Below are 24,804 nucleotides of genomic sequence, written 5' to 3'. Positions count from 1 at the left end.
GGGAGAGAGAAGAGTGAATTACGAAGAATGATAAGAAATGTCATAGAATTTGAAAATTTATACCTGTTTAGAGGAAACAATAGGAAGACATTTTGTTCAAAATGGACCCACAATGAATAGTTTATCTTTTCTTTCATGCCATCCTAACAAATGAGGTACATTTTTTCATGACAATGGAATGCTTTTTTGGCATTCTTGTGTGTTCAGCTAACTCTTAGAAAGACAATAAGAAAGCACAAAATGCTTTTGTGTGTGTGTGTGCGCACATGTGTTGTTCTAAAGTTTGAGAAGTACTCAACTGTTCTAGTATAGTGAGCAAATTGGTTCATAACTTTAAGACTAAAAGGAACAGTCAGCATTTCAACAGTCAATGCACATATTCAGTGAGAATTTTTTTTTTAATTCCAACACTGCATAATATTACTTAACAGAATAAGAAAGTCTACAAAGCATAATCACTTAAGAGAGATGTGTAACTTACAATTTTTCAAAATAAGAAACAGAGAATTTCAGCTTCTGTTTTTAGCAGAGCTAGATACTGCTGAAAACAACTGAATATGTTGAATAAAATATTAAAGCAACTTCTTAAATATACCCAAATACCTATGATCTGAGAAGAAAGTAAGAAATAATTATTGAAACAACTGAGTGTTGGATTTTCAGTCTGCATCTTTATTAATTTCATCCTGAATGTTAACATGAAGTATTCTGGATTAGAGACAGATTATTTATTACCTCACAGTAAATAATGTGTTGCTCCTACTCCTTTGCTCCAGGTTTTACCTTTGAGATGACCAGATGACAGCCAGATCAATTATCCTATGTAAGTAGCCAGATACTCCCTGGGCAAGGTATGCAAGGGATGGGAGAAGTGATTAGGGTGGGGGGAAGGGTAAGCTGGGACAAAGTGAGAGAGTGGCATGGACATATATACACTACCAAACGTAAAATAGATAGCTAGTGGGAAGCAGCCGAATAGCACAGGGAGATCAGTTTGGTGATTTGTGACCACCAAGAGGGGTGGGATAGGGAGGTGGGGAGGGAGAGGCAAGAGGGAGGGGATATGTGGATATGAGTATATGTATAGCTGATTCTCTTTGTTATAAAGCAGAAACTAACACACCATTGTGAAGCAATTATACTCCAATAAAGATGTTAAAAAAAAAAAAAAAAAAAGAGGAAGAAGGCAGCTGTTGTCTTCCCCTCCAAAGAGGATGCTCTAGGAAATGTAATGGGCTTGAATTCTAACCAACCCTGTAGTATGTAAATAAAATCTCTCCAGGAGCCCATGATCTAGAGATGTTTCCAAGTTTGGGCTTTATTCTTCTGTCATGGAAATACCTAGGAAGACAATGCTCTAGTCTTTCCAGTGCCCTGGGGCTTAAAAGGAACTTGCGGCTATAATCTATGGTCCTCTCAGGGAGATAATAGAAGTTTTATTATCCTTTTTGATCAGAGCAATTAACTAGACAAATGGTTACAAAGCTAATTCTCATAGTGTGTGAAGAGTCACATAGGCTGGGGCTTGTTATGACAATACTGAGATATCCAGAAAGATTTTTATTTCTCCACACTAGGGTGAGAGAGTGGCAAACAAGCCACTGAAGTTCATTTGTGCTGGTGAACCTGAACTTTTGTATTCATATGCATAGGCTTGGGAAACCAGGGATAATGTCTAATATCTGCTCAAGGTGAAGAGGTAAAAAGGATACCTCCAAAAAACCTGAAACCCCAAATGACTACACCTTCAGTAGAAGGGTGAAATAGAAATAAACTACCTTCCACCAATCACCTGTGCCCCAAGGACTACAGGAAAATGGCCTATATTAAAATTTGGTAATAACTGGAATGGGGAGTTTATGTGTAGGAATCTCTTGTCAAAAAATAATTGTCACAGGGCTTCCCTGGTGGCGCAGTGGGTGAGAGTCCGCCTGCCGATGCAGGGGACGCAGGTTCGTGCCCCGGTCTGGGAAGATCCCACATGCCGCGGAGTGGCTGGGCCTGTGAGCCATGGCCGCTGAGCCTGCGCGTCCGGAGCCTGTGCTCCACAGCAGGAGAGCCCACAGCAGTGAGAGGCCCACGTACCGCAAAAAAAAAAAAAAAAAAAAAAATTGTCACAATCAGAACTTTAATGTTAGTTTGTATGTACTACCTTGAAATTCCAATAAATTTCAAGAAGATAATACTAGTGGTATCTCAAAGTATTTGAAAGGAGCATGATCCTTACCTTGACCCAAACCTAATCCTACAATCTAAATTGGATGGTAGAATCCATTTTCATTCTTGGAAATAAATAATTCCTATAGGAAAAATTACCAGAATAATTAGCAGCTCATGGTTTTTGAAAAATCAAAATACTATAAAAGTTAAGAAGATAACTATCAAGTTATCATATACAATGTGATGATAGAAATTTTTACATATTAAGATATGAGGGAAGTTATTCTGGCTTACACATGTTTTGACTTGAATTTTACACTAGCTAAAACAGCCTGCTTGTGGCCTATCAAACATACACTCTACATCCGCTGTAATTATTAAAGAAAAGGGTACAATGACCAAAAATAATGTCCATATTAAAAATAAAGATTAAATGTCTCCCTTCCTGGGATGCCAATGCTAGTACTCCTTCAATGATAAGACTCCCTTCCCAGGTGCCAGGGCCACAGACTCACTGTGTATGTACTGATCTGCTTCTTTTGAAACTTTGAAGGAATGTATTCCTGACTTGTTTGATGTTCTCTGTTCTGACAAGATATAAAACTGTGCTGAAAACCATGCTTCTCTGGAGCAGTTGATCAGTTATCTGAGAGACTGCCCTCTAGGCTACAGTCCTCAGTCTGGAGCAAATAAAACTCTTTTCTATTCCTATTACAGATTGTTTATTGATTATTTCCATGGACAAATGTAAAGAAGAATCAAATCCACAAAGGTCTCAGATAACTAAATAATCATACACAGAACATAAAACAATTATGTTAAATGTTTCTAGAGATAATAGAAAACCTTAAACAATAAGCAGATTTGGAAAATAATTTAAGAAAAGTTTTAAAAATGAAAAAAATATAAAACTTTAAAGCTAGAAAAAATTTAACTGAAAAGAAAATGAATGAACTGGAAGACGGATCCGTAGAACTTATTCAGGATGCATCACACAGAAAAAAAGAAATGGGAAGTATTAGAAATAACTTAAAACAAATGATGAATAGAGAAAAACGGTCTAATATAATATCTAATCAGTGTTCTAGAAGAATAGTAAAGCAGAGTTAATACTTAAATAACTGAGACCTTGTCTGTACTGATGTACAACAGCAACCAAAATTCAAAAACCCCATTAATTCTTAAGCAAGATTTAAAAAATGAATGAATTAAAGACAGAAAGAAAACAAATCCACACTGAATCCCATTAGAGTAAAACTGCAGCAAACCAAGGCAAAATAATTTTAAAAGCAGTAAAAAAGAAGGAACAAAAATTAACTCCTTAACTGGTAACAACAGAAACCAGAAAAGAGTGGAATTATATCTCACTATACCTATTAATAACTATTAGTATAAAAAAGTATACATTTTAAAACAAATAAATTAAAGCCATACTCAGATAAATAAAAACTCAAAGAGTTTACCACTAAAGGAATATTTTTGGACTCCAGGCAGAAGGGATGTTAAACCAAATGAAAATGCCTGATATGTAGGAAGGAATAAAAGACAATGAAAGTGATAAATGTGGGGCAAATCCAAACAAACAATGACTGTAAACAATGACGACAAAGAAGACTGAAATATACAACAATAACTGAATATAAAGTTAAAGTTGGGGGACCTTCAAGATGGCAGAGGAGTAAGACATGGAGATCACCTTCCTCCCCACAAATACATCAAAAGTATACCTACATGTGGAACAGCTCCTGCAGAACACCTACTGAACAAGGGCAGAAGACCTCAGACTTCGAAAAGGCAAGAAACTCCCCAAATACCTGGGTAGGGCAAAAGAAAAAAGAGAAAACAGAGACAAAAGAATAGGGGCGGCACCTGCACCTCTGGGAGGGAGCTGTGAAGGAGGAAAGGTTTCCACATACTAGGAAGCCCCTTTGTGGGCAGAGACTGCGGGTGGCAGAGGGGGGAAGCTTTGGAGGCATGGAGGAGAGCTCAGCAACAGGGGTGTGGAGGGCAAAGTAGACTAATTTGCACACTGAGAATTGGTGCTGACCAGCACTCACCAGCCCGAGAGGCTTGTCTGCTCACCTGCCAGGGTGGGTGAGGGCTGGGAGCTGAGGCTCGGGCTTCCGAAGTCAGATCCCAGGGAGAGGACTGGGGTTGGCTGTGTGAACACAGCCTGAAGAGGGCTAGTGTGGCACAGCTAGCCAGGAGGGAGTCTGGGGAAAAGTCTGGAACTGCCTAAGAGGCAAGAGAACATTGCTTCGGGGTGTGTGAGGAGAGGGGATTCAGAGCACCACCTAAATGAGCTCGAGAGATGGGCACCAGTCAGCACGGGCACCAGAGATGGGCATGAAATGTTAAGGCTGCTGCTGCAGCCACCAAGAAGCCTGTGTGCAAGCACAGGTCACTATCCGCACCTCCGCTCGTGGGAGTCTGTGAAGCCCGCCACTGCCAGGGTCCCGTGATCCACGGACAACTTCCACAGGAGAACGCACGGCACGCCTCAGGCTGGTGCAATGTCACGTCAGCCTCTGCTGCCGCAGGCTTGCCCCGCATCCGCACCCCTCGCTCCCCCTGGCCTGAGTGAGCCAGAGCCCCCTAGTCAGATGCTCCTTATCCTGTCTGGGAAGGGAAAAGACGCCCTCAGGCAACCTACACGCAGAGGCGGGGCCAAATCCAAAGCTGAACCCCAGGAGCTGTGCGAACAAAGAAAAGGAAGGGAAATTCCTCCCAGCAGCCTCAGAAGCATTGGATTAAATCTCCACAATCAAATTAATGTACCCTGCATCTGTGGAATACTTGAATAAACAACAAATCACCCCAAAATTGAGGCAGTGGACTTTGGGAGCAACTGTAGACTTAGGATTTGCTTTCTGCATCTAATTTCTTTCTGGTTTTATGTTTATCTTAGTTTAGTATCTAGAGCTTATTATCATTGGTAGACTTGTTTATTGATTTGGTTACCTCTTCCTTTTTTTAATACACATATATAATTTTTTCCTTTTTCTCTTACTGTGAGGGTGTATGTGTATGCTCCCTTCTGTGATTTTGTCTGTATTGCTTTGCTTTTACCAATTGTCCTACTGTTCTTTCTGTCAGTTATTTATTTTTTTTCTTAGTATAGACTTTAGTGTTTGTTATCGTTGGTGGATTTTTCTGTTTGGTTGCTCTCTCTTCTTTCTTTCTTTTTTAAATTACTTCTTTATTTTTAATAATATATTTTTAATTTTAATAACTTTATTTATTTTATTTTATATTTTCTTTCTTTCTTTCTTTTATTTTTTCCCCCTTTTCTTCTGAGCCGTGTGGCAGAGAGGGTCTTGGTGCTCCAGCTGGGTGTCAGGCCTGAGCCTCTGAGTTGGGAGACCCAAGTGAAGGACACTGGTCCACAAGAGACCTCCCAGCTCAACATGATATCAAATGGCGAAAGCTGTCCCAGAGATCTCCATCTCAACGCTAAGACCCAGCACCACTCAACGACCAGCAAGCTACAGTGCTGGACGCCGTATGCCAAACAACTACCAAGACAGGAACACAACCCCACCCATTAGCACAGAGGCTGGCTAAAATCATAATAAGTTCACAGATACCCCAAAACACACAAACAGATGCAGCACTGTCCACCAGAAACACAAGGTCCAGGCCCAACCACGAGAACACAGGCACCAATCCCCTCCACCAAGAAGTCTACACAACACACTGAACCAACCTTACCCACTGGAGGCAGACACCAAAAACAACAGGAACTACGAACCTGCAGCCTGCGAAAAAGAGACGCCAAACACAGTAAGTTAAGCAAAATGAGAAGACAGAGAAACACACAGCAGATGAAGGAGCAAGGCAAGAACCCACCAGACCAAACAAATGAAGAGGAAATAGGCAGTCTACCTGAAAAAGAATTCAGAGTAATGATAGTAAAGATGATCCAAAATCTTGGAAATAGAATGGAGAATATACAAGAAACGTTTCACGAGGACCTAGAAGAAATAAAGAGCAAACAAACAATGATGAACAACACAATAAATGAAATTAAAAATTCCCTAGAAGGACTCAATAGAGGAATAAATGAGGCAGAAGAACAGACAAGTGACCTGGATGATAAAATAGTGGAAATAACTACCACAGAACAGAATAAAGAGAAAAGAATGAAAACAATGGAGAACAGTCACAGAGACCTCTGGGACAACATTAAACGCACCAACATTCCAAATATAGGGGTCCCAGAAGAAGTAGAGAAAAAAAAAGGGACTGAGAAAATATTTGAAGAGATTATAGTTGAAAACTACCCTAACATGGAAAGGACAGAATCAAGTCCAGGAAGCGCAGAGAGTCCCATACAGGATAAATCCAAGGAGAAACATGCCAAGACATATACTAATCAAACTATCAAAAGTTAAATACAAAGAAAAAATATTAAAAGCAGCAAGGGAAAAGCAATAAATAACATACAAGGGAATCCCCATAAGGTTAACAGCTGATCTTTCAGCATAAACTCTGCAAGCCAGAAGGGAGTGGCAGGACATATTTAAAATGATGAAAGGGAAAAACCTACAACCAAGATTGCTGTACCCAGCAAGGATCTCATTCAGATTCGATGGAGAAATGAAAACCTTTACAGACAAGTGAAAGCCAAGAGATTCAGCACCACCAAACCATCTTTACAACAAATGATAAAGGAACTTCTCTAGGCAGGAAACACAAGACAAGGAAAAGACCTACAATAACAAACCCAAAACAATTAGGAACATGGTAATAGGAACATACATATCAATAATTACCTTAAGTATGAATGGATTAAATGCTGCAACCAAAAGATAGACTGGCTGAATCGATACATAAACACTTATATATATGCTGTCTACAAGAGACTCACTTCAGACCTAGGGACATATACAGACTGAAAGTGCAGGGATGGAAAAAGATATTCCATGCAAATGGAAATCAAAAGAAAGCTGGAGTAGCAGTTCTCACATCAGACAAAACAGACTTTAAAATAAGACTATTACAAGATACAAAGCACATTACATAATAATCAAGGGATCAATCAAAGAAGAAGAAATAAAAATTGTAACTATTTATGCACCCAATAGAGGAGCACCTCAATACATAAGGCAAATGCTCACAGTCATAAAAGGGGAAATGGACAGTAACACACCATAGTAGGGGACTTTAACTCCCCACTTTCCCCAATGGACAGATCATCCAAAATGAAAATAAATAAGGAAACACAAGTTTTAAATGACACATTAAACAAGATGGCCTTAATTGATATTTACAGGACATTTTATCCAAAAACAACTGAGTACCCTTTCTTCTCAAGTGCTCATGTAACATTCTCCAGGACAGATCATATCATGGGTCACAAATCAAGCCTTGGTAAATTTAAGAAAATTGAAATGGTATCAAATATCATTTCTGACCAGAAAGCTGTGAGACTAGATATCAAATACAGGAAAAATGTGTAAAAACTACAAACACATGGAGGCTAAACAATGCACTACTTAATAAACAAGAGATCACTGAAGAAATCAAAGAGGAAATCAAAAAATACCTCAAAACAAATGACAATGAGAACACAATGACCTGAAACATATGGAATGGATTAAAAGCAGTTCTAAGAGGGAAGTTTATAGCAATACAATCCTACCTCAAGAAACAAGAGACACCTCAAATAAACAACCTAATCTTACACCTAAAGTAACTAGAGAAAGAAAAACAAAAAAAAAAACCAAAGTTAGCAGAAGGAAAGAAATCATAAAGATCAGGTCAGAAATAAATGAAAAAGAAATGAAGGAAACATACCAAAGATCAATAAAACTAAAAGCTGGTTCTTTGAGAGTATAAACAAAATTGAAAAACAATTAGCCAGCCTCATCAAAAAAAAAGGGAGAAGACTCAAATCAATAGAATTAGAAATGAAAAAGGAGAAGTAACAACTGACACTGCAGAAATACAAAGGGTCATGAGAGATTACTACAAGCAACTATAAGCCAATAAACTGGACAACCTGGAAGAAATGACAAATTCTTAGAAAAGCACATGTTTCTGAGACTGAACCAGGAAGAAACAGAAAATATGAACAGACCAATCACAAGCACTGAAATTGAAACTGTGATAAAAAATCTTCCAACAAACAAAAGCCCAGGACCAGATGGATTCACAGGCAAATTCTATCAAACATTTAGAGAACAGCTAACACCTAACCTTCTCAAACGCTTCCAAGATACAGCAGATGCAGGAACACTCCCAAACTCATTCTATGAGGTCACCATTACCCTGATACCAAACCCAGACAAAGATGTCACAAAAAAAGAAAACTACAGGCCAATATCACTGGTGAATGTAGATGCAAAAATCCTCAACAAAATACAAGCAAACAGAATCCAGCAGCACCTTAAAAGGATCATACACCATGATCAAGTGGGGTTTATCCCAGGAATGCAATGATTCTTTAGTATACACAAATCAATCAATGTAATAAACCATATTAACAAATTGAAGAATAAAAACCATAAAATCATCTCAATAGAAGCAGAAAAAGCTTTCAACAAAATTCAACACCCATTTATGATAAAAACCCTCCAAATATACGCATAGAGGGAACTTACCTCAACATAATAAAGGCCATATATAACAAACCCACAGCACACATCGTTCTCAATGGTGAAAAACTGAAACCACTTCCACTAAGATCAGGAAAGGATAAAGTTACCCATTCTCACCATTATTATTCAACATAGTTTTGGAAGTTTTAGCCACAGCAATCAGAGAAGAAAAAGAAATAAAAGGAATCCAAATCAGAAAAGAAGAAGTAAAACTCTCACTGTTTGCAGATGACATGATACTATATACAGAGAATCCGATAGATGCTACTGGAAAACTAGTAAAGCTAATCAATGAATTTGGTTAAGTAGCAGGATACAAAATTAATGCACAGAAATCTCTTGCATTCCTATACACTAATGATGAAAAATCTGAAAGTGAAATCAAGAAAACACTCCCATTTACCACTGCAACAAAAAGAATGAAATACCTAGGAATAAACATACCTAAGGAGACATAAGACCAGTATGCGGAAAGTGTAAGACACTGATGAAAGAAATTAAAGATGATACGAACAGATGGAGAGAAATACCATGTTCTTGGATTGGAAGAGTCGACATTGTGAAAATGACTAGACTCCCCAAAGCAATCTATAGATTCAATGCAATCCCTATCAAACTACCAATGGCATTTTTCACAGAACTAGAACAAAAAATTTCACAATTTGTATGGAAACACAAGAGACCCTGAAGAGCCAAAGCAATCTTGAGAAAGAAAAATGGAGCTGGAGGTATCAGACTCCCTGACTTCAGACTATATTACAAAGCTACAGTAATCAAGACAGTATGGTACTGGCACAAAAACAGAAATATAGATCAATGGAACAGGATAGAAAGTCCAGAGATAAACCCACACACATACGGTCACCTTATTTTTGTTAAGGGAGGCAAGAATATACAATGGAGAAAAGACAGCCTCTTCAATAAGTGCTGCTGGGAAAACTGGACAGCTATATGTAAAAGAATGAAATTAGAACACTCCATAACACCATACACAAAAATAAATTCAAAGTGGATTACAGACCCACATGTAAAGCCAGACACTATAAAACTCTTAGAGCAAAAGATAAGCAGAACACTCTATGACATAAATCACAGCAAGGTCCTTTTTGACCCATCTCCTAGTGAAATGGAAATATAAACAAAAATAAATAAATGGGACCAAATGAGACTTAAAAGCATTTGTACAGCAAAGGAAAACATAAACAAGATGAAAAGACAACCATTAGAATGGGAGAAAACATCTGCAAACGACGCAACTGACAAAAGATTAACCTCCAAAATATACAAGCGGCTCATGCAGCTCAGTATGAAAAAAACAAACAACCCAATCCAAAAATGGGCAGGGTACATAATAGACATTTCTCCAAAGAAGATATACAGATTGCCAACAAACACATGAAAGGATGCTCAGCATCACTAATCGTTAGAGAAATGCAAATCAAAACTACAACGAGGTATCACTTCATACCAGTCAGAATGGCCATCAACAAAAAATCTAGAAACAACAAATGCTGGATAGGGTGTGTAGAAAATGAAACCCTCTTGCACTGTTGGTGGGACTGTAAATTGTTACAGCCACTATGGAGAACAGTATGGAGGTTCCTTAAAAAACTAAAAAGAGAACTACTATATGACCCAGCAATTGCACTACTGGGCATATACCCTGAGAAAACCATAATTCAAAAACAGTCATGTACCACAATGTTCATTGCAGCTTTATTTACAATAGCCAGGACATGGAAGCAACCTAAGTGTCCATCGACAGATGAATGGATAAAGAACGTGTGGCACATATATACAATGGAATATTACTCAGCCATAAAAAGAAATGAAATTGAGTTATTTGTAGAGAGGTGGATGGACAGATTGAAGTAAGTCAGAAAGAGAAAAACAAATCCCATATTCTAACACATATATATGGAATCCAAAAAAAAAAAAAGGTTCTGAAGAACCCTGGGGCAGGACAAGAATAAAGATACATGTAGAGAATGGACTTGTGGACACGGGAAGGGGGAAGGGTAAGCAGGGACGAAGTGAGAGAGTGGCATGGACATATATACACTACCAAATGTAAAACAGATAGCTCGTGGGAAGCAGCCACATAGCACAGGGAGGTCAGCTCAGTGTTTTGTGTCCACCTAGAGGGGTGAGATAAGGCAGGTGGGAGGGAGATTCAAGAGGGAGGAGATATGGGGATATCTGTATATGTATAGCTGATTCACTTTGTTATACAGCAGAAACTAACATACCATTTTAAAGCAATTATACTCCAATAAAGATGTTGAAAAATTTAAAAAAATAAATAAAAATATCATTAAAAAAATGTTGAAGTTGGGTATAACGTCTTAAGCTTGAATTATCTGCCAGGTAGGCAAATATATTGTTTAACTTGCGTTATCTATGTATGTACAATAAAATATCTAGGATACCACTAAAAAGTAGAAAAGATATATAATCTGTAAACTAAGAGAGCAATATATTAGAGAAAATAGTCCAAAAGAAGACAAGAAAGAAGTAAAAAAAAAAGTAGAAAAAATACAAAACATAACATATAATAATATAGTAAACCAGATTAATGTAAATAGACTAAATGTTCCAACTAAAGATCAAACAAAATCCAGCTATAGGCTCTTTATAAGATACACCCATAAAAATTGATTTAAATGTTGAAAGTATGAAATAGGATATATCTAACAAATATAACTAAACAAAAGCTGATACAGATTTATTAATACCAGAAAAATAGGAGCAACATTGTAAGAGTTAAAGGGAATTACTATGATAAGTGGTTCAATATATCAAGAAGAGTGGCATTCTGAACTTGTATAATTCAAAAATTGATAGAGAAAAACTATTATACATTATGATTTGTGAATGAAACATTTAAAAAACTTGATCTAAAGAATATAATTTGAGAATAGCAGTCAACAGAGCAGAATACACATTCTTTTCAAACGTAATATGAAACTAATCAATTTTAATGATATTTAAATTTTTAGTTCAAAAACATAAGAAAGTACTAGTCCTATTAATTGTTTATCCTGGCACTCTAGATTTAAATTTCATTTAATTCTATTTCAATGCATTCTTTTGAAATTAAGGTATTCTGAATTTACAAGTGTAATTTAACAGATATACAAATCTACTTATGAACCTGAAGAAAGAAATAATAAAAATAGTTACTGGGTCAACCAGTTCAATTCTTGCTCAGAAAAAAATCTGTCACCTATTTTTTGCTCAACAAATTCTATCAGCCTAAAAGAGACAGTTTTACATGTACCTTTTATCATATGGGAATTAATGGAAGTTCTCAAGTTATATGAAGGAGATGTAAATTGGTTAGAATGTCAGTAATTCTCATCAGTTGTTATCACCATCAACCAGATATTAAAAACTGCTTGGTGAGCTGGTATATAATAAAAATTTTAAAGCATGAACTGACCTTTTGAATGTATACGTGCAGAATATTAAATGACATTAGATTTTTCATGTGTTATACTTTTTAGCATTTTGCTTTTTAAATTATTGTTTTACAAAGTACTAAGTTTTCCAGTGGAAATCCCAAGAAAAATGTCACAAAATATGAGATGTTACTAAATTATGCATCTAAACTACTTAAAAGATGATATAATAACATATGAATTAACAGTTAATACAAAATAATGTTAAAAGTTATAATTACACATTTGTATATATATTTCCCTGAAAAAGATATAATCACTAATACAGTCACTAAAAATTTTGACAATTTAACCTTCAAGCATGAAAGGTTAAATTAATAAAATATCTTGAATGTGGCAACGTCATCAATACTACTAGGGCTTGTTATACTAAACTTTAAAAATCTATAAATCTTTAAAGAAATAAAGATACAAAAGACTTAATCCATAAAGAGTTTATGTTTGACAAATAGTGTTCCATCTATTTTTTTATTAGATCCATACAATCATCCTTTGAAGACTGGTTTTACTTTTGAAATATCTTTGACTCTTCTCTTACTTTATATTCACATTGTCACCATATTCAATAAGGTTCCCACGATTTTGCTCTTAGAACATTGTAACTTCCTCTAAATTGGTTTTCAGGCCTCTAGTATCCACTGCTTACACCATCATCAGTTTTGCCTTTATAAAACACAGATCTTTACATATCACCTTCCCACCTTATTAGCATTGCATCCCCACTGCCTACAGGATAAATTATAATCACTCCTCATGACATTAAACCTTTCCAACCTGGTCCTACTAAATTTTTTTGCTCTTATAGTCTAGCCATTCTATTCAAAGCATTCTTTACTCCAGTCAGGTTAGAATAACAAACATGGCAGACTTTTCTCTCTCTCTGAAATATCATACACTCTTTTTTAACTAGAGAATTTCTTGCTCATCATGTAACCTCTTTTTTTAATCTAAAGCATTTAAAAAAATATTTTATTTATTTATTTATTTATATTTTTGGCTGAGTTGGGTCTCCGTTGTGGCATGTGGGATCTTCATCACAGCATGTGGCATCTTTTTGTTGTGGCGCGCAGGCTCTTCATTGTGGCATGTGGGCTTCTCTCTAGTTGTGGCATGCAGGTTTTCTCTCTCTAGTTGTGGCATGCGAGCTCCAGCGTACGTGGGCTCTGTAGTGTGTGGCATGCGAGCTCTCTAGTTGAGGTGCACGGATTTAGCTTCCCTGCCGCATGTGGCATCTTAGTTCCCCGACCAGGGATCAAACCTGCATCCCCCGCATTGGAAGGTGGAGTTTTTACCACCAGCCCACCAGGGAAGTCCCTCTAAAGAATTTCTTACTCATAATGTAACTCCTCTGACTTCCTCTTAGCAAAATTTAACACTCCCTCATTTTGGTTCCCAAAGACTACTGTAATACCTATATTTTTGTGTATTGTTATCATCTCTTAATAAATCAGCATCTAGCACAATGCCAAGCATATAGCAGACACATCAATAGATATTTGATGAATGAAGTAAATGAACAAATGAATGCAGAGAAAAGATTATTACTCCTTTTTTACAAAAGAAAAATTTTTTAAAAAGTTCAGAAGTGATAAAAATAATTATGGAAAAATTCTAAAACAGAAATGTGACATTAGTTTCTTTGAAATATTTATATGCATAAATTTTAAAGCTACCCCAAAATAAGAGAATTCTTATTCCTAAGCACCATATATTAACTTGCTTAGTTTAAAATATAACTTTTATGGTTATGTGATTTATAAGTTTGTACTATAGAAACATGAAGAGGGAAATGAGTAACAGCTGAGAGGCTTCTGAAAGATGTTGGCACTTTGCCCATTACTGGTTTAGCATAGCTAGGAGATTCTGGAAGAAAGAAATTGCATTTGGAAAGTCCTCACAGATGGAATCACTCAGAGCTACCTTACTATGGAAGAGGCTTACAAGTCAGGTTGGATATGGAGCCATGGTGTGAAAAATGATTTTCTTTAGGAAAATTAATGTGATGATGATCTGAAATATGACTTGGAGGAAGTATATATTATAAGGAGAGTCAAATTTGGTGTTTTCTGCAATAATCCATATGAGAAAGACGTCTACATTATGGCAATAGCTTCAGGAAGGAAATGGGAGAGATAAAGAACAAAACATTACAACAGGATGAAGTGCAAGATATTTGACAGATTAATTTGACTACTATGAATATAATATAATGATAACCTTTTAATGAATCTATATCTATCTTACAAATAAAAGTTAAAATGAAGTTTAAAAAGTTATGTTTGTTTCTGGTCAAAATGGCAAACTACCTCCCACTTCTGAATCCTGTCTTTGACAAAACAAGAGGATACTGAACCCAGAAGATGGCACCAAAAGAATGGGAAACATCTGGGAGACAGAAAGGTTTGGGTACTTGTAAGTGGAGAATATGGTAACCTACAGCTGAGGGCTGGATGCCATGGCTGGAGCCAGGCTAGGAGAGCTCCTGGTTGCAAACTTATCTTTTCATATTGCCCTGGATGGAACATTGCCCACTATGTCAACATTTTAGGACTGAAAAATAGCAGTATCAAGCACCTGCCATAGACAGCAGAGTACTTGATATTTCACAGCATGCAGCCCAGCTAATGTGGGGATCAAACTGAAACAGGTATAGCTGGGAAGGCTGGCTTTTGGAATTGCAGGGTCTCAGAGTATCAAACGAATAGATGCAAAACAAAACATAACAAAATCCACACCTGTATTTATTATGGTGAAATTTAGGGAGATCAGAGACAAAATATTCTACAGGAAAAAACCAAATGAGTTACAGAGAAATAAGAAGCAGATTAACAGCAACTTTCCTCAATAAATTTGTGTAAACTGGGTTATTAATTTAAAGATATGCAAAGGTTAGTTTAAGAAAAAAGAAGGTAAAGAATAACAACTTCAATATGAATTGACATGAAGAATGGAAATCAGGCCATGATTTCATAGAAAGGGATCTGTACAATTTGATTACTTATATGACCAGGCATAAGGGGGAGAGCACGGGTTTGGGATGCTAAGGGATGTAGTATTTCTTTTCATTCTCTAATTTTTCCTCAAGCTACCTATATAAAGCTTTATCAATCTGATGGTCTAAATAAAGTGGCAATTCCAGTTACTTGAGATCATTGTTTATTCAGACTCCTGACAATCACCAATTGTTGACACTAAGTCAGAATAACTCGAAATTACAATACTATAAGGTTTGAGGATTTTGAATTTTTAGAGAGTTTTAACCTTTTTCATAGGTTCTTAAATAAGCCTAATTTGACTTCCCTTACTGAAGAAGGCTATGTGATATATAAGCATTTTTATAGTATTACTAAACATATGAATTGTAAAATTATATTTTTTTAATTCCAGAAAGTAAGTTCTTATTCAATTAGAATAGTAATCATAATACTGTAATGGTTTTGCCTAGTGAGCAAGCAACCATCTATAATCTGTAACTACTTTACAATATAGAAACAAGTCAACTCCAGTTGATGAATTGCTTTTCCTTAGCACTTGGATTCCTTTGAAAAATTTCACCTTTAACAGCAGTCACTGACTTTACAGAAAGAGGCGAGAGAAGACAAGGAGTGAGCAAAATATGTATCAGACATAGAGGACGTCATAGTACATTACCAGGATAAGACAAATTACACGGTAACACTGCTTCTTGGGCTGATCTTCTATTACTTTTATTTCCTCCATCTTTTTCCAGGATACTGTATACATTGAGGGCAGACCCATGCAAAAATTTACCAACATATTTACCAACATGGACAATTTGGGGATAAAACTGGAAAAAAAGGATAGGGAGAAAAAAGGGAAAACAAAGGAAGAATATTCCACTACTAACCTGGTTCAATTTCTTCCAGAGATTGAGGACAGGAGAAAGTTCATTAGACCAGATTTCTCTATCAAATTTGCTACCAGCTGTTACTGATCTGCCCAAGATCCTCAACTGTGAAATAACCTGAATGAAGAAAATAATAAGTAGCAATAAATGAACATAACTTCATTCAGAGGGAAAACATAGATACAAAAATAGCCATATTTACTTATAAAGACTGAATATATATATTATAAACAAGTTTTAACCCCATTTTCCCTGTTCAACTGGATTAATATTTTATTGATTTATTTCAGCAGTTAAAAGGCAAAAGAACTTAAATGGTGAGAGAAACCACTATAAAAGTTACATATTATAATGGCTCTTCATTTGAAAAGCTACTTCTTTAGCCAGAAAGCTCTAATTATCCATTATTAATAACCTCTCTATTTGCTCATTTCTGAAATCAAAAATATTTTTCAGTTTGAATAATTTAAATTGCATAATTTCAAAATGCTGATAAATTAAAGATAGGTTTTTTGAAAAGATGAAATGAGTGGAAAGATAGTAAATAGCATAGCAAACTATAAAATAATAAAACAATTTAAAGTAATTATTGGCTGGTAAAAATTACAATAAATCTAAGTTTTAAGGTTCTATATCAATTTTAAGTTATTTCAGTGTTTTTTCTAGACATGAGACTCAAATGAAGGAGGTATAGATCAATTAATTAAAATAAGGCAAAGTAAATTCTTCTTTTCTATTTAGGGCTTTCATTTTTGTAACATTTTTATCAGCTTCTCTATCATCATTCTCATCAAAATTAATTCACTCACGTTTTTTTTTCTAAAATAGTGTTTAATGGCTTCAATTTCAATAATACCAATCAGTCTTCTTAATCATTTGCTAAGAATGATCCAGAATATTACTGAGTATTCTATATATGGTATTATAGATATTGGGGGAGATGTATAAAAATCAGTGAGGTATGTACTGATGGTTCTTCATAAATATTTCAACTAAATATTAAAATTGTGCTATATCATTGCTTATCTGACATAAACAAAATAAATCCCCAAATCAAGACAATATGTTTTCCTAAGCTAGTATTTTAAACATCAACATTTTCAGTGTGTCAACTACTTTTTTTGTTTTACTTTTTGAGAGATGTAAATTGTTTTTCCTTTTTAAGAGATAGGGCTGTATTTAATATTTTGGGGGTTCTTACATTATTAAAGTTCAAATAAAATAAGGGCCATAAATATTTCAAAATAAATGCACTACATAATTGTTAAACATACAGACAGTATGTTATGTTAAACATAAACATACAGTAACTTGTTAAACTCAAGTTACTTCTAGAGCTTTTGATTGATTCTCTAATCTAGAAAAAATTGTGGTGATTCAGTGTTTCATTTTCTTTGTTTTTCTGATAAATTATTTCCATTTGCTCTAGCTGAACCCTACAACAGCACCTAATTTATCAGCTGTGCTAGACCACAAAACATCACTAGTTTGTAGTCAGAAGAAGTGCTATTTTGCTCTGGTAACACTGGCTATCTCTTATTTGTGTCTTAAATTTGTCAAAAATGACAGAGAACAAATAAGAATGCAAAGAGTTACCTAAAGGAAAAAAGGTTCAAATATTTTTTTACATATGATGTTAAAAACTATTTTAAAAAGAAAATGTTTAACAACCCAAAAAAGTTTGTTTTCTTCCCAGAAAAATAACATGCGAGGCTTGCTTTTCATAATAACACTATCATAATACATTATAAACTTTAATGAATGGAGAGTAATGAAAAGGGAGTTCAAATGCATAATAAAAATATTTTATAATGAGGATCGGGCTATAACTTGTAACAGCGGACCATCTTTTCTTTTTACAAAATCTGACATACTCATCTTTTTACAAAGCACAGATGATAAAATGTCCATTATACATGTTTTAAACCAATTAAAAATACTTTTTTTAATGACATTCCTTTAAAATGGTGTCAAAGGGGATGAAATTTCCCAACAAAAACATACATCACTTCTTCCATGTTCTAAGCATACTGAACAGCTTGCATTATGCCACTGGCATGCTTTGCAGCATCTCTGAGGTTGGAGGGGAGCTGCAGAATATGCTGTCACCCCTATTCCAACCGTTCACATTCCAAAGAACAATAAGAGACATTTCAGGAATACCTATGATTCTCCTGAACAATTGGTATGATTTTATTGTAGTATACTACATCTCATATACAATTGTATTTTCCTTTTCTTTTGGAAGTTATAAAGCACACAGAAGAATTTCTGATCTAACAATAACAACTTTATAGAACCTTAGAGCATGAGCTTTGTTGTTTGTCTTGTCTTCTTTTAGCATAAATTATTTCCACAGTTTTATTTTCTTTTCATTTCCTAATTTTCTCTTTGATTTCCTAAACTATTGATTTTACACTAATAGATCGTCTGTATTTTTGTAAGTCACATCCAGTATAATCCTTCTAGGAATGAGAAAGAATATAGATTTTAAAAATGAACGCTCATTCTCAACTTACAGATGAGAAATTGGAGTGTCCAAGAAGTTAAGTAAATTACATGTTTGAGAGGAGACTTATAAGATGGAGGAGGAGTAAGACATGGAGATCACCTTCCTCTCCACAAATACATCAAAAATACATCTACATGTGAAACAACTCCTACAGAACACCTACTGAATGCTGGCAGAAGACCTCAGACTTCCCAGAAGGCAAGAAACTCCCCACATACCTGGGTAGGGCAAGAGAAAAAAGAATAAACAGAGACAAAAGAATAGGGACGGAATGTGCACCAGTGGGAGGTTAGGAGGAAAGGTTTCCACACACTAGGAAGCCCCTTCACGGGCGGAGACGGCGGGTGGCTGGGGGGACGCTTCGGAGCCATGGAGGAGAGCACAGCAACAGGGGTGCAGAGGGCAAAGCGGAGAGATTCCTGCACAGAGGATCGGTGCTGACCAGCATTCACCAGCCTAAGAGGCTTGTCTGCTCACCTGCCAGGGCGGGTGGGGGCTGGGAGCTGAGGCTCCGGCTTTGGAGGTCAGATCCCAGAGAGAGGACTGGGGTTGGCTGCATGAACACAGCCTGAAGGGGGCTAATGCACCACAGAAAGCCAGAAGGGAGTCCGGGGAAAAGTCTGGACCTGCCTAGGAGGCAAGAGACCACTATTTCAGGGTGCGCAAGGAGAGGGGATTCAGAACACCACCTAAATGAGCTACAGAGACGGGCGCGAACCATGGCTATCAGTGCAGACACCAGAGACGGCATGAAACGCTAAGGCTGCTGCTGCAGCTGCCAAAAAGCCTGTGTACAAGCTCAGGTCACTATCCACACCTCCCCTCCAGGGAGTCTTTGCAGCCCGCCACTGCCAGGGTCCCCTGATCCAGGGACAACTTCCCCGGGAGAACACACGGCGTGCCTCAGGCTGTTGCAAGGTTATGCCAGCCTCTGCCACTGCAGGCTTACCCCGCATTCCATACCCCTCCCTCCCCACAGCGTGAATGAGCCAGAGCCCCCTAATCGGCTGCTCCTTTAACCCCGTCCTGTCTGTGCTGGGAACAGATACCCTCAGGTGACCTACATGCAGAGGCGGGGCCAAAGCTGAACCCCAGGAGCTGTATGAACAAGGAAGACAAAGGGAAATTTCTCCCAGCAGCCTCAGGAGCAGTGGATTAAATATCCACAATCAACTTGATGTACCCTGCATCTGTGTAATACCTGAATAGAAAAGGAACCATCCCAAAACTGAGGCAGTGGACTTTGGGAACAACTGTAGACTTGGGGTTTCCTTTCTGCATCTAATTTGTTTCTGGTTTTATGATTATCTTACTTTAGTATTCAGAGCTTATTATCACTGGTAGATTTGTTTATTGATTTGGTTGCTCTCTTACTTTATTTTTATATATATATACTTTTTTACCCTTTTTCTCTTTTGGTGAGTGTGTACGTGTATGCTCCTTTGTGTGATTTTGTCTGCATAGCTTTGCTTTTGCCATTTGTCCTAGGGTTCTGTCTGTCCGCTTTTTGGGTTTTTTGTTTTGTGTCTTTCTTAGTATAGTTTTTAGCACTTGTTACCATTGGTCGATTTGTTTTTTGGTTTGCTTGCTCTCTTCTTTCTTTTATTTATTTTTTTTATTTTTAAAATTTTAATAATAATTATTTTTTTACTTTCTATTTAAATACCTTTATATTATTTCACTTTTTTCTCTATTTCTTTTTTAATTTTCTCCCTTTGCTCCTGAGTGGTGTGGCAGACAGGGTCTTGGTGCTCTGGCCGGGTGTCAGGCCTGAGCCTCTGAGGTGGGAGAGCTGAGTGAAGGACATTGGTCCACCATAGACCTCCAAGCCCCATGTAATATCAAACAGTGAAAGCTCTACCAGAGATCTCATCTCAATGCTAAGACCCAGCTCTACTCAACAACCAGCAAGCTACAGTGATGGACATGCTATGCCAAGCAACCAGAAAGACAGGAACACAACCGCACCCATTGGCAGAGAGGCTGCCTAAAATAATAAGGTCACAGACATCCCAAAACACACCACTGGACGTGTTACTGCTTGCCAGAAAGACAAAATCCAGCCTCATCCAACAGAACACAGGCACGACCTCCCTCCACCAGGAGGCCTACACAAACCCACTGAATCAAACTTACCCACAGGGGACAGACACCAAAACCAACGGGACCTAGGAACCTGCAGCCTGTGAAACAGAGACCCCAAACACAGTAAGTTAAGCAAAATAAGAAGACAGAAAAAAACACAGCAGATGAGGAAGCAAGGTAAAAACCCACCAGAACAAACAAATGACGAGGAAATAGGCAGTCTACCTGAAAAACAATTCAGAGGAATGATAGTAAAGATGACCCAAAATCTTAGAAATAAAATGTACAAAATACAAGAAACATTTAACAAGGACCTAGAAGAACTAAAGAGCAAAAAAACAATGATGAACAACACAATAAATGAATACAAATTCCCTAGAAGGAATCAATAGCAGAATAACAGAGGCAGAAGAACGGATAAGTGACCTGGAAGATAAAATAATAGAAATGACTACTGCAGAGCAGATTAAAGAAAAAAGAATGAAAAGAATTGAGCACAGTCTCAGAGACCTTTGGGACAACATTGAATGCAACAACATTCCAATTATAGGGGACCCAGAAGAAGAAGAGAAAAAGAAAGGGACTGAGAAAATATTTGAAGAGATTATAGTTGAAAACTTCCCAAATATGGGAAAGGAAATAGTCAAGTCCAGGAGGGTAGACAGTCCCATACAGGATAAACCCAAGGAGAAAAACATCAAGACACATGTTAATCAAACAATCAAAAATTAAACACAAAGAAAAAATATTAAAAGCAGCAAGGGAAAAGCAACAAATAACATACAAGGGAATCCCCATAAGGTTAACAGCTGATCTTTCAGCAGAAACTCTGCAAGCCAGAAGGGAGTGTCAGGACACATTTCAAATGATGAAAGGGAAAAACCTACAACAAAGATTATTCTACCCAGCACCGATCTCATTCAGATTCGACAAAGAAATGAAAAAACTTTACAGACAAGCAAAGGCTAAGAGAATTCAGCACCACCAAACCAGCTTTACAGCAAATGCTAAAGGAACTTCTCTAGGCAGGAAACACAACACCAGGAAAAGACCTACAATAATAAAGCCAAAGCAATTAAGAAAATGGTAATAGGAACATACATATCAATAACTACCTTAAATGTGAATGGATTAAGTGCTGCAACCAAAGACAGGGGTTTGCTGAATGGCTACAAAAAAAGACCCATATGCATGCTGTCTACAAGACATCCATTTCAGACCCAGGGACACATACAGATTGAAAGTGAGAGAATGGAAAAAGATGTTCCATGCAAATGGAAATCAAAAGAAAGCTGGAGTACCAATTCTCATAAGAGACAAAATAGACCTTAAAATGAAGACTATTAAAAGAGACAATATAATATCATAATATCAAGGGATCAATCCAAGAAGAAGATATAACAATTGTAAATATGCACCCAACATAGGAGCACCTCAATACATAAGACAAATGCTAACAGCCGTAAAAGGTGAAATTCCCAGAGTAGGGGACTTTAACACCCACTCTCACGAATGGACAGATCATCCAAAATGAAAATAAATAAGGAAACATAAACTTAAAATGATACATTAAGCAAGATGGACTTAATTGATATTTATAGGAAATTCCATCCAAAAACAGAATACACTTTCTTCTCAAGTTCTCATGGAACATTCTCCAGGATAGATCATATCTTGGGTCACAAATCAAGCCTTAGTAACTTTAAGAAAATTGAAATCATATCAAGTATCTTTTCCAAACACAATGCTATGAGACTAGATGTCAATTACAGGAAAACGTGTAAAAAATACAAACAAATGGAGGCTAAGCAATACAATACTAAAAAACCAAGAGATCACTGAAGAAATCAAAAAGGAAATAAAAAAATACCAAAAACAAATGACAACGAAAGCACGATGACCCCAAACCTATGGGATGCATTAAAAGCAGTTCTAAGAGGTTTATAGCAATATAATCCTACCTCAAGAAAAAATAAATATCTTAAGTAAAAAACCTAACCTTACACGTAAAGCAATTAGAGAAAGAAGAAGAAAAAAAACCCAAAGTTAGCAGAAGGAAAGAAATCATAAAGATCAGATCAGAAATAAATGAAAAAGAAATGAGGAAACAATAACAAAGATCAATAAAACTAAAAGCTGTTTTTTGAAAAGATAAACAAAATTGAAAATCTATTAGCCAGACTCATCAAGAAAAAAAGGTAGAAAACTCATATCAATAGAATTAGAAATGAAAAAGGTGAAGTAACAACAGATACTGCAGAAATACAAAAGATCATGAGAGATTACTACAAGCAACTATAAGCCAATAAATTGGACAACCTGGAGGAAATGGACAAATTTTTGGAAAAGTACAACCTCCCGAGACTGAACCAGGAAGAAACAGAAAATATAAAAAGACCAACCAAAGCCCTGAAATTAAAACTGTGATTAAAAGTCTTCCACAAAACCCCAGGACCAGATGGCTTCTCAGGCGAATTCTATAGAACATTTAGAGAAGAGCAAACACCTATCCTTCTCAAACTCTGCCAAAATATACTAGGGGGAGGAACACTCACAAACTCATTCTACGAGGCCACCATCACCCTGATACCAAACCCAGAAAAAGATGTCACAAAGAAAGAAAACTACAGGCCAATATCACTGATGAACATAGATGCAAAAATCTGCAACAAAATACAAGCAAACAGAATCCAAAAGCAGATTAAAAGGATCATACACCATGATCAAGTGGGGTTTATCCCAGGAATGCAATGATACTTCAATATACACAAATCAATCAATGTAATACACCATATTAACAAATTGAAGAATAAAAACCATACAATCATCTCAATAGAGGCAGAAAAAGCTTTCAACAAAATTCAACACCCATTTATGGTAAAAACCCTCCAGCATATACGCATAGGGGGAACTTACCTCAACATAATAAAGGTCATATATGAAAAATCCACAGCCAACTTCGGCCTCAATGGTGAAAAACTGAAACCATTTTCAGTAACATCAGGAATACTACAGGGTTGCCCACTGTCACCACTATTATTCAACAGTGTTTTGGAAGTTTTAGCCACAGCAATCAGAGAAGAAAAAGAAATCCAAATGGGAAAAGAAAAAGTAAAGCTGTCACGGTTTGCGTATAACACGATACTATACGTAGAGAATACTAAAGATACTACCAGAAAACTACTAGGGCTAATCAATGAATTTGGTAAAGAAGCAGGATAAACAATTAATACACAGAAATCTCTGGCATTCCTATACACTAATGATGAATTATCTGAACGTGAAATTAAGGAAACACTCCCATTTACCACTGCAACAGAAAGAATAAAATACCTAGGAATAAACCTACCTAAGGAGACAAAAGATCTGTATGCAGAAAACTATAAGACACTGATGAAAGAAATTAAAGATGATACAAATAGGAGAGATATACCATGTTCTTGGATTGGAACAACCAACATTGTGAAAATGACTCTACTACCCAAAGCAATCTACAGATTCAATGCAATCCGTATCAAACTACCACTGACATTTTTCACAGAATTAGAGAAAAAATTTCAAAGTTTGTATGGAAACAAAAAACACCCTGAATAGTCAAAGCAATCTTGAGAAAGAAAAACAGAGGTGGAAGAATCAGGCTTCCTGACTTCAGACTATGCTACAAAGCTACAGTAATCAAGACAGTATGGTACTGGCACAAAATCAGAAATACAGATCAATGGAACAGGATAGAAAGCGCAGAGAAAAACCCACGCACATATGGTCACCTTATCTTTGATAAAGGAGGCAAGAATATACAGTGGAGAAAAGACAGCCTCTTCAATAAGTGTTGCTGGTAAAATGGAACAGCTCCATGTAAAAGAATGAAATTAGAACACTCCCTAGCACCATACACAAAAATAAACTCAAAATTAATTAAAGACCTAAATATGAGGCCAGACTTTATCAAACTCTTAGAGGAAAACATAGGCAGAACACTCTATGACATAAATCACAGCAAGATCCTTTTTGACCCACCTCCTAGAGAAATGGAAACAAAAACAAAAGTAAACAAATGGGACCTAATGAAAGTTAAAAGCTTTTGCACAGCAAAGTAAACCATAAACAAGATGAAAA

The 24,804-nt window shown here is 36.5% G+C and overlaps 1 protein-coding gene across 1 annotated transcript in view; it reads right to left on the bottom strand.

Moving 5' to 3' along the window:
- The window catches only part of DYNC2H1 (dynein cytoplasmic 2 heavy chain 1), a 370,694-nt gene that overhangs the window by 66,226 nt on the left and 279,664 nt on the right, over positions 1–24,804 (bottom strand). Inside the window, exon 83 of the mRNA XM_030835708.2 lies at positions 16,092–16,208. Within this exon, the coding sequence (XP_030691568.2) occupies positions 16,092–16,208 (117 nt within the window). The remainder of the gene's footprint in view (positions 1–16,091; positions 16,209–24,804) is intronic.

The sequence above is a fragment of the Globicephala melas genome, chromosome 8 (genome assembly GCF_963455315.2).
Source record: "Globicephala melas chromosome 8, mGloMel1.2, whole genome shotgun sequence".
Classification (NCBI taxonomy): Eukaryota; Metazoa; Chordata; class Mammalia; order Artiodactyla; family Delphinidae; genus Globicephala; species Globicephala melas.
This window is presented reverse-complemented; position numbering and strand designations above follow the sequence as displayed.